General features: G+C 40.2%; 1 protein-coding gene across 5 annotated transcripts in view; it reads left to right on the top strand.

Annotated features, from left to right (window-relative positions):
- ANO5 (anoctamin 5) overlaps positions 1–12102 on the top strand; it is a 79654-nt gene that overhangs the window by 32031 nt on the left and 35521 nt on the right. For 2 of the 5 annotated variants that reach the window (XM_044425560.1, XM_044425558.1), the window contains 2 exons: positions 2476–2517; positions 5016–5129. In XM_044425560.1, the coding sequence (XP_044281495.1) occupies positions 2476–2517; positions 5016–5129 (156 nt within the window). Of the gene's footprint in view, positions 1–2472; positions 2518–5015; positions 5130–12102 lie in introns of all 5 variants that reach the window. The other 3 variants (XM_044425559.1, XM_044425557.1, XM_044425561.1) reach the window with 2 other exon arrangements.

Below are 12102 nucleotides of genomic sequence, written 5' to 3'. Positions count from 1 at the left end.
AAGATTCTTACAGAACATCAGGATGTATGACATCATGACACACTATGCAAGAGGCAAGCCCTGACGTGCAATTTGATATTATGCTTGCAAATAATGAATATACACAGAATGACATCTCGAATTCAAGGAGCTGTTGTTCAAGATTACATGGATGAATTTATTGCTTTCTGAGGAAATGGGACATTCATTTAGGGTAGGTTTGCCTATCCCTAACATACATTTTTGAGGCTGCAATCCAAAACAAGTTATATGTGTTTATTTTTTATGCAAGAGTTAATGCAGGGCCCCTTGTTTTAGCATTTATAAGTCACCAAACAGATCAAATGAGCTCCTGTGATCCCTTACTATTGCATATGCTAGCTGAGGTGTGCATTGTTCCTTGCCCAAAACATTTGGAGGATGCAAGGTTGCTAACCTTTGCTATGCAGGTTTACCGAGAACTTCTAGACATTCATAGGATCGTTCTGTTAATGCACTCAAAGGTGCATCCACACAAACTGTGAGCATCTAATGGTGGGAGTGATGAGCAGTGCTGGCAATCTCAGCCACCACCACAACCTGTTCCCTTCATTTTGCCAAGATAGCCATCTTCAGAAGAAGGAAGGAGGGAAACTGGGGTGCAGATTGGAACTCGCATAGCCACATAGCTTCCTTCTCTCCCCATCACTTGACACACCCCCTTTCCCCCTCTGAGACTCATCTGTGGCCTGGGTGAGCCACTCATGTACTTCTTTCCATGCCCGCTGCAGAGGGGCAGGCAGTCTCAGAGCTGGAATTCCAAAGACTCCCATGTCTTCCCCCACAATATCAGGCAGCCATAGGACTGCATCCTAGTATTTCCTTGAACATTTCTGTTGTGGATGGTTTTGAAGAGGTTATGAGCTTCTTTTATCCTAACCTCATTTTAGATAGGATCATTTTCTACAGTTCAGTAAATAAGTCTGGCATAATAAAATGTAACTCCTTGATGCCTACAAGACATTGTGTTGTGAATTTGAAGACATGGGGAAGTATTGGTGTGTGTTTACTGCTTTCTCTTGTTATGGTCCATTGAATATACTTCTTTGGGTTTCCTAGTTACATATCCACATCCTAGAATGAAGTCAGTAGGCCTTAGTAACATTTGGTAATCTTTTAGAATACAGCATTTATGTACCATTATCTCTTTTATGGGAAGTTTTCTAAGGTGACTGTGTACGGAGTAAACATTTTTACAGTTCACATCTGGCATGATAAATGTAAGAGAGATCAAAGCAGAGAGAGAGAGAGAGAGAGAGAGAGAGAGAGAGTTAATTCAGTGGTGAAAGCTATAGCCGAAAAGTGCTTTCCGTGCTGTCTTATTAGTGGCTGACTTTGTATTTGTTTTGGAGTTAGGAAATCAACCAGCAGTCTTCAGGGACTGAGTTGCTAAAAGTTTGTACACAACCTATTTGGCTGGTCAGAGACTGCTGGCTTGTATTATACTTTAAAATGTATGAATGCAGAATCCGAATTTTTATCATATTCTGATGAAACTTCAGGACAAAAGTGAAATGGAAATCTTAGAACTGTTTTTACCTCTGTACGATGGTGAGCACATCCTCTAGCTATGCTTTGGAAAGGAAACATGGAAAGGGAATATGGGGAAGTGAGGTCCTTCCATGGAATCCCTTGGTACTGTACAGAGCTGTGAAAGTTGTCCTCATTTATCATTTGGATGTGCTAGCCACAGATTTACCTGTAGGCAAGTTCAGATGTTCACATTCTTTTTCAGATCCTACAGCACAACTGCTATCAGACATATATTCCTGGAAAGATAGAACATGTTATTTGGGATGTTTCCAAGTATAGCTGTAGCTTTCCTGGAGCCATTTTTGCAATTGCAGGAGCACAATAGTTGCAATCACAGGAATTGATTCCAAATCTCTAAGAATGATCAGCAAGCTATTAATAAGCCATGGTGCTGGGCACGTACCAGTGAGATTTGCATAATTACCCTCAACAACACAGCCTTTCATACTGTGTGAACCTGGCCAGAACCAACAGACCACCATGATTAGGTTCATGTGACACAACAAGCTGTGCTTGTAAGCATAATTATGCAAATCCCCCCCACCCATATGTGACCAACATTCATAGTGTACTGAAGAAGCTACCATGGTTTGCCAACTGCAAACCAAGCCACACTATCTATTCATGTCTATTCATGTATGTCTCATAGATCCCATTATTTTCCCTATGTAAAGTCCTCATGAGAACAGTAAGAGTATATCCCCAAGAGACTATCCGGAATGTCTGAATTAAGTCTCAGAGGATATGAAGCCCTGCAAAGGCATAGCCTTTCCCTAAGATAATATATTCTGGCAGATTTAAAAATTGCCAGCCATATAGTGATCTGATCCAGAAACCTACATGCTGTCCCTTGATTTTGTGCAATTGCAGACTTGAGGTTTTCTTTGTGCTCACATGCTAACTCCCTGTTGGTTGTTCCAGAAGACTGGAAGGAGATTCAATCTGTTCCTGAAGCAACGTCTCAGGGTAAACCATGGATAAATGATGCTGCTAACAGCTTGGGTGGCTGCAGTGATAACAAGCTTCACCATGTGATGTCTCTAGTTAATTGGACACAAGATTTGCAACCCAATAAATACTCACATAGCTTCTTCTTTGTTCAATCTACAGTTCAGTTCATTTTGTTTCTTCACTCTTTTTAGAGTGTTTACACAATATAAATAAGAGTTGGAGACACAGTTTAAAGCAGAGAAACAAAAAATGAGCTGTAATTTTTTTAAACACATACCTAAAATAACCTAATATTGAATTGGATGACCATGTCCAGACTCTGTCCATGCATCTGTACATCTTATAAAATTGTATTACACAAAGGATGGCTTTTTATATGAAGGGCTGTCTGTAAACTATTATTTAGAGAATCTTCAAGCCACTAAAAAAAAGATACTGACTTTCAAATTCTTGGCTTCAAGGCTCAAGGCTGGGCCTGACTGAGCCCTGCACAAGTGTTCTCTTATACCTACAGAGTGCCAGTGACTCTGGAGGGCCAGCTCCCATAAATGCACCCAGCCACAATGCATTAGTTGAACATGTACATAGCACCTTATACAGAGAGTAAATATCATGCCACCTTTTTCAATTGGTAGCTGAAGCATAGAGATCAGGCAGCTGGGCATGCCTTCACTATCAGGGCACATACATTGGGTTCACACATTATATTACATCACTCTGTATCTAAGCCATGAGGGGTTGCTTATTTTCCGAGCAACCCAAAATTTGCTTGACAGATACTTCTTACATCTGATACAGAAGGATGGTGCAACAAGCCACCATGAATTCTCGGAGTGGCTTGTTTGTGAAAAATAAGCCACACTGCTGAAACTCTGTGGGGTTCCCATGACATGACAACAGACCACAGCCAATCAGCCATGGTGGGTTCTTGTGTTTTGTGAACCAGTCCATTGACATACAGACATCATATGAAAATGGCATGAAAAAGACAATGCTGTGAGTCTGTATATCCAGCCATTAGGTATAATAGGCATTACAAGTTAATTGTCTGAACTGGTGGATGATCTCGTAAATCAGTTTACAAGATTTACGAGATCATCAGTTGTAAAAGAATTTACAACTTTTATGAGTCATATTTCCATGCAAAAAGAAAGAGTTTAAGGTTAAGACAGATTCCGAAACCAATGCAATGTTATAATAAAAAACCAAAACATGACATGATTCAGCAATGAAAAAATATTATAAAACAGGCATAATTGATCAGCAGCTACAATTAGAATTTACACATGGAAAGGAAGAATTTATTAGATTGCACAAAAAGCAAAAAATGGGGATACCAGCTTGATCTCTCTTTGTCACCAGGCATTGCAACAAAATGGAAATGAAGTGCCATGCAAAAGTATGAAGATTTCTAAAATCAGGGCAGTAGAATGCAACACTAAATTTGCTATATGTGACCATCACTACTGCTCATTGCAATAGTGTCAAGTCTCAGGATAGTCAGAATAAGATTCAGAATAACAAACTCAAGAGTTTGTTTATCCAGTACCTTTAGATCCCAACTTTTCATTAAAAATGCCCAAAATGTCCAAGCACAATAAAATTGACATGCAATGAACGGATGAATAAAGTATAACCAATCTGCAAACACAACAGACAGTGATATACTAAGAGCATATACATTTCTGCAACTTATACACAAATACATAGTGGGCTTCAGCAGTTCCCACGTGTGTTCTCACATCATCGGCAGTAAATTGCAGTGCTGGATGTCTGTTGCTTTTCTAAAGCTTAATATGGAAGCTGAAGCGGGGGCGGGAGGAGGAATTGTCTTTACTTGCAGCACTGCTGATGTGCTTCCTGCTTTCACATTGTGCAGCTGTGTCGTGTTCTCAGCAGAATATTATTTTGCAGCACTTAATTACCCTGGGACTAAAATACTTGCTTTTGCACTCTTTGCGGTGGCTTCTGAAAGCAGAAATTCAGGCAGACTGAAAAGGCATTTCAAGATAGTGGTCTTTGTCATTGCCATACTAATGTATGTTCTGTAATGCTAATGTATGTTTTTGTCTGATGTATGCTGGGTGTGTAAAGATGCACATACAACAGGCTTCACTTGCTCTTGTTCATAAATCTCACACAATGAAATGGGTGATTTGACTGCAGGTTTTGGGGGAGCACCAAGCTTCTTGGAAGGAGGGCCTTCCTGGAAGGAGGGCCTGTGGTATGAGTGGGAGATTAGTGATAGGTGACTATAAATAAGAAGTACAAAGGGGAAGGGAATAGATATTTATAGAAATATAACCATCACCCACATCCATGAATCATTTTCTGCTAATTATTTTGTAACTGATGTAACAAAGGACAAGGTATTCAGACATTATTATGGCTACAGGTCTCTTCTGCAGCTGGGAGACTGAATGCTTGAAACAAACAGAGCACATGTGTTTTTCTGCCATGTTTTTAAGCAGCAACCAATATAATGTTCATAATGCACATTTTATTCCTCACAGATTGACAAGCGACATCAAAGCAAGGACTCTGTTTTCTTCAGAGATGGTGTTCGGAGAATAGACTTCATACTTGCATATGTGGACGATCCAAAAATAGAAGGAGAAAAAAAAGTGGTACGTTTCTTTTATCTGATGTCAGAAGGAAAAAGGTAGAAACTTCCTGGCTGTTTTTGCCTTTTTGTATCATACAAAGTAGTGTCTAGGGAGTGTACAATTTATTGAGAGATAATGAACTTTGGTCTGAAATCCTATTCTAAGTTTGTATCACTTCTGCATACATGTCAAATGCCATTCTAGTGATTGATTTTAATGACAATAACAGTTTTTTATATTTAATAATATATCTGTTAACTTCTGCTAGCACCAGTATGCTGAATCATGTAATTTAGCTTTTAAACACGCGATGACTGATAGTAGTTGAGCTGCAGTCATTGTGAATTATCAGTATTCATGTTTGCACCACTTTGACTGGTTAATGATAGCACTGCACAATCTCACTGCTTCTGTTCTTGTATTAGCCACTCAGTGGAGCTTTTCAGGGTCCTCTTGGACCTATTAGATACTAGCTCCCAGGACATCCTAAACTCACTTAAGGTGGACTGAAATATTTTAATTGGACAGTACCAGAAAAAAAAAATCTTGCATATGCCATGTCTTCAAATTTAGAGCAATTAACACTTGAGGATATTGAGAGGGCACTTGCAAAGGTCTGCATAACCTCTTCCAAATCAGATCCTTACCTTTCCAAGATTATAAAAGGTGATCAGTGGCTTCTTGCAAGAGGGAGTGATCCCATGCATCCTAAAAGAGGCAGCAGGGAGATCATTTCTCTCTGGACTGGAAGATCTAAGTAACTTTAGGTTGATAGAAATACTCCTTTCCTGGGCAGGTTCTTGATCAGATGGTGGCCAACTAGTTCCAGGTCCCCTTGTTTAGACTGATTACCTGGATCCATTTCAGTCAGTGATCATCCTTGGTTTTGGCATGGAAGCCACTTTAGTTTCCTTGGTATGGTGACCCATGTTGGGAGAGACGGAACAGTGTGATCCTGTTGATATTTCTGTGTATCTCAGTGGTCTTTGATATCCTCAGCTCTTGGCATCCTTCTGGAGCAACTGTCTTGAGTTGGGAGAAGTGGGCACTGCATTGCAGTTGTTCCAGTCACACTTGGAGGGCTGTCTCCAGAAGGTGTTTGTGAAATACTGTTCAATCCTATGGATTCTCCAGAATGGAATTTCTCAGGAGTCTGTTCTGTCCCCCAAATTATTTAATATCTTCATGAAGCTGCTGAGTAAGTTCATTTAGAGTTTTGGAGTTTGTTATCATCACTATGCTAGACAAGACTGAGATGCTGTTAGTGGGTGGTTTCCCAGACTGGATGTGGGGGGTGTTCAACATGTTTTGGATGGTGTTATACTCCCTTTGAAGAAGATGTGTATATGTGTAGGGGGTCCTCCTGGAACCATCTTTGTCACTTGAGACTGAGGTGGCCTCTAAAGTACCTTCTACTGGCCCCATCTGGTGGTCCAGCTATGTTTGGACAGGGATAGCCTGGTTTCAGCAATCTATGCAATGGATATTCCAAGTGACTTTACTTCAGTGTTCTGTATCTGGGAGTATTCTTGCAAACTGGTTAGAAGCTGCAGTTTGTGCAGAATTCAGCAGCCAGACTAATATCCAGGACCCATAGGTATGAACATATATGGCCAGCTTTACCTTGTTTGCATTGGCTGCCTGTATGATTCTGAGCCCAATCCAAGGTTCTGTTTTTAATCCATAAAGCCTTACACCAGCTTTGGGGTCACCAGCCTTACTTGGCAGAGCACCTCTCAACCACAATTTTCCTCAACAATACCATCAATAACCAGGAACTTCCTCTAAGTGCCAACTCTAAGGTAGGTTTGCAGGAAAGCAACAAGGGAAGGGCCTTCTCAGTGGCTGTCCCTCAATTATGTTATGATCTCACCACTGAGGTCTATTTGGCCCTAACCTTGCCATCATTTAGCTGCCAGGTTGGGATGGCCCTCCATGTCAAAGCACTTCAAGACATACAAGGCTATGTCTTATATCTCATGCATTTTACAGATCTGCTCTTTATCATATGTTTTAACTGTTATAATTTGTTTTTAATTTGAGTGCATTTTGAAAAATTGCAGCGGAATTGGATTGTAGCATTTTATGAGCTGTTGTAAACTATCCAGAATGTTTTAGCAATTGGGCAGTACATAAATAAAGAAATGCTGGCAGAACAGTTGTGTAGTTGGAACATGCATTAAATATTTTTTTTCAAATGTAGATGAAACGAAATAGGCATAGTGAGGACTGAGATGATATCTGTAGCTCCTCTTGATTTCAGAAACTTAACTGAAAGTCTGCCCATAGAAATTGTCAAGACAGGAATTCCCGACCTTTCTAGATCCATGGGGACATCTGGGAATTTGAGAAACGTGTGGGCACCACCACAAAATGGCTCCATTCCCATTTTAGGAATGTAGACTACCTTCTGCATCTTAGGCACAGACTTTTGTGTCATGTCTATTGGACATTGCAGTGTCTCTTTGATAAAGAATTCTTCAATTCGGTGAATTGCCAATGATTTAATACAGCCAATGTTTCTTTTTAAACATTTGTTTTGGCAATGATCAGCAGTTTAGGTTTTTTAATGGAAGAGATTAATAATCTCTTATTACACTGATTAATTTTGTACTGGAAGAGTCTTTTATATTTACCAATGTGCATGCTTTTAAAAGGATTTATCTGCCTCACTGAATTTAGCAAATGGGAAATGTATTCCCTACAGCCTTTTTATGGTTAAAAGACTGAGATTACAATGTTGTAAGGATAAATGCCGCCTATAATCAATGGATTGAGGATCTGAGAATGCTTTCAATATTTGAATGGGTGACATTTAGACTGTACCTTCAAACGGATGCTTATTTGAATATTTGGTCTCCTTTCATTGGTGTCTTTATTTAATTGATATAATTAAAATTGTGTGTGAGAGCACACACACACACATAGATGGGTGCCCACACAAGCTGAATTAGGAACCCTGCCTTAAGATTTCAATGTACCGTATCTTTTGCTCTATAAGACGCACTTAAAAGTAAGGGGAAATGTCTGTGCGTCTTATAGAGCGAATATATGTGTGCAGTAAGTCTGTCAGATGTGCAGCCCATGGGGAAGTGATGGGGAATGTGCCTGTGATTATGTGCCCATTTGATTCAGAATATTTTTTTTTCTTGTTTTCCTCCTCTAAAAACTAGGTGCGTCTTATGGTCAGGCGCATCTTATAGAGCGAAAAATACAGTAAATCTTTGCAACAGTTATCTCAAGAGTAATTATATTGCCAGCTTTTTGGTACATGCTGGGAAAGCTGTGGCAGCTTCTCTGAGCTGATTACAGTAACTCATTCTCTTATATTTTGGACAGAGGCAAGGCATGCTCAGTCATCAGAATTCTGTTATCCACTTTAATAATTACTCTGCAGGCATAAAATAGTTTAGTAATTCAACCATGGAAACTGTGGTGATGTGGTGCTAGGGATCTCAAACACACAATTATTTACCTTACCAAATGAGATGTTCCAGGGCTATTTGGACGAACCCACATGAAAAAGTGGCATAAAGCTGATATATGTTAGCAGTGTTGACGTGCCTTCTGGGTAGTTTAGAGATCAAAACCTCTGCATAAAGAGTAACTGTGCTAGTCTGTTGTGGCTAGTAATGTGCTCGGAATGCTGAATGTAGCTTATAAACCTGAGTGTGCTTACTTAAGAGTAACACCCACTGAGTTCAATAGAAATCACATATGAGGAGACATGAATAAGAAGCAAGAACCCATTTTGTCAGAGACATTTAAAAATAGCTTTAATTGTACTTAAATAAATGTGCAAATATGCTATAGAAGAAAGTAATATTTTACATTTATTGAACCTGCCCTAAGGTGCTGACTTCTTTCTGAGCTTTGATTCTGGATTTGCATCAATACAACTAGTTAATCAAAAAGGAGAGAGACAGGTAGGGAGAATTGCTTAGATTCCACTAACTTTCCATGGGCGTGTCTGAGTATAATCTTGTTTTACTGCAGATAAAGCTTCTAAATTCTAGACACAAGGGGCAAAGCACTGGGTAGGACCCAGTTCTTTGGTCATAATCTTTCCACAGGCATGTTTCTGGACTACATGAAACTTTTGGTCTGATCCAGCAAGGGTTTTAAATGTTACAACAGTTATTTGATAGAGCTAATCCCCATTTCTTCTACCTTTCCACTCTGTCTGCACATTCTCTTTCATTATTGCATCTCTTCTCTTTTTGTTGTGGATCATGTCATTATACAGGTTATTCAGAAGGTGGTGTTGCACTTAATTGTGCCTAGATGGAATTAGGTGTTCCCTATTATTGCTGTAATCTCTCCACTGCATTCTTCTCTCAAAACTCCCATGGTGTTCTGGGACAAGAATGTTGCTATGCTATCTTATTATCAAAATTATGTATTTTTAAAAACCAATGTGCTGACATACAGCTTATAGAAGGTGCTACAGATTTTCAGGGATCTAGTAAATTCTTTAACTCCAGCTTTAATCACAAAACCAGCAATTCAGCCAGTCCTTTTTTGTTTCAGTTCATTAGATCTTCTCTTTTACTGACCAAGTAGTTTGAGGATCTGACTGTGAGTGATTTGGATTTCTTTATCTGAGAAGGCATAAAAATAATGCAAGAGATACAGACTTATCTCTTTAGATAAGAATGAGAACTTTGTCCTTGGTATTCTTATCACTGCATGATAAAAGAGGTTAGTAAACATTTAGGGCAATCCATACACTGGAGAATAGTGGGATGCTTCAAGTTTTGTACTATCTCATTTTAAATACTAGATTTAAGTGATTTTATGCAGATTGGACAGAGACAAGTTTGCTTGCTTTTAAACACATATTCCTGTGTGTTTAAAATTAGCCACACACATTTTACATGGGCAAAAATGTGATAGCAAATTTGCTTGCTATCAAAATGTACATCATTTGTCATTGAGGAGTAACTTTTCATTCCATGTTGCAACCTGAAAACATGCTGCATGTGGAGCGGTGCAGTCTGCCACTTGCTTATGAGTAAAGTAGAATGAATAATGAACAGACTTGCTTCCGGGGGTGGTTTTTGGTTGTGTGATGTGGTCCCCACATTGATTCTCACAAGACAACTGAGTGATATTTTTGTGAACCTGGCAACCATCATGGGCTGATAATATTCTTGTCTCTGGAAGACTGGGTTGCAATGTGTAACAATATGTAATTATATGAGACAGGATATATTGATCTATTATGTGACTAATAACTACTAATAAATAATAATAGCTAATACATACATGTGGTTAAGAGTGTAGGACTGAGACTTGGGAGAGCTGGGTTCTAATCCCTGCTCAGCCATGGAGCCAACTGGGTGACTTTGGGCCAGTCACAGCCTCTCAGCCCAACCTGCCTCACAAAATTGTTGTTATGAGGATAAGACTGAAAGCAGGAGGAGGAGAATGATGTAAGCTGTATTTTCCTATGTTCTTAAGTCTTTTTGTTACTGCATATTATGTACCACTAGGCAAAAGACAGTTTTCAAGAATTCAGCATTTAATAAAGGTAAAGGTTTCCCCTTGACATTAAGTCCAGTCATGCCTGACTCTAGGGGGTGGTGCTCATCTCCGTTTCCTAGCCGAGGGAGCCAGCATTTGTCCGTAGACAGTCTCCGAGGTCATGTGGCCAGCATGACTAAACACTGAAGTGCACGGAATGCTGTTACCTGCCAACCGAACTGGTACCTTTTTTATCCACTTGCATTTGCATACTTTCGAACTGCAAGGTTGGCAGGAGCTGGGACAGAGTATGGGAGCTCACCCCATTGTGCAGATTTGAACTGGCAACCTTTCGATCAACCAGCCCAGCAGCACAGCGGTTTAAACCACTGCGCCACCTGCAGTCCCCAGCATTTAATGGGTTGTTGCTATTACTTTAGAGTCACTATTATACAAGTCACATTCTGTACTAGCAAGAGCATCAGGCATTTGTGGATAATTTTCCCTTAAATCCTTCTTCGTAGTCCTTTCTTTTAGAGTTCAGAACAAAGAGAAAGGGAAATACACACTGTGTGGTTGTAATGTTATTTATAATCTTCATTGCACAGGATTTCTGCCTTTAGATTCCAAATAGAATACAAGTGCATTGATTGCAGGAGTAAAGTATAGTGTACATGGTGCTTAGAAACAAGATTGTCTCTAGTAGGAGCCATTTGTAAATGAGGCCACTGCACCCCAAGTTTGCTGATTGTTTAGGGTGCAATCCAGTGGGAATGCTTGTAAGCCTCCAAATGTAAGCATCATGGGCATTCAGTGGAGGTGATCTCCACTGCTCTATTCCTCTTGCCTGGCAAACCAGCTAGACAGTCCTTGAGCTGTGGCACTTCAGATGGGGAGGGAAGGAGGCTGGAGTGCTGTCAGGACAGGTCATATCCTGCTTCCCAGTCTCCTCCCTGCCCCCTTTGCCATCTGCGAGGTTGTCCTTACAACCTTGGAGAAGCAGTCAGAGTGAAAGGAGCCATGCTGGCTGGGGAGGAGAGAAGCGGTGTCTGAGCATGGACCCCCTCTCTGAGGTCTCATTTTCTGACCTCAGGTCTGGGGATCCAAGGAATGTTCTGGTTCCTAGGTACTGGCAAGGGCTGCTCACTCTCCCCTTTGCACTACGCTCAGATGCAAGATTGATTTTTTTTTAGTTTTGTCACTTGTCTTCTCCCCCTCTGGGAGCCATTTATTCCGTTTTTTTCATACCTATATGAAAGTTTCCTTTTGAGGAATGCAGAATTTGGTGTGACACCAAGGTCATGTCTCAAAGCAAGCTGATTCCTCCTGCCCCCTCAAAAAACACAGCACAACACAACACAACATACTTTATGGAGATACTGGTCTCTCATCTGAATTTGTTTCAACCCCACTATAATTTCTCAGAGCTTTCAAAGGCCAAACTCCATGACAATTTTGTATAGTTCAGGGTGAGCAATGTGTGGCCCTCCAGAAGTTTTGGACTACGACTCCCATCTACTCTAGCCAG

This window comes from Varanus komodoensis, unplaced genomic scaffold (genome assembly GCF_004798865.1).
Source record: "Varanus komodoensis strain SLA01 unplaced genomic scaffold, ASM479886v1 scaffold16, whole genome shotgun sequence".
Lineage (NCBI taxonomy): Eukaryota > Metazoa > Chordata > Lepidosauria > Squamata > Varanidae > Varanus > Varanus komodoensis.
Note: the sequence above shows the minus strand (reverse complement) of the source record. Positions and strands in the feature narration are given on the sequence as shown.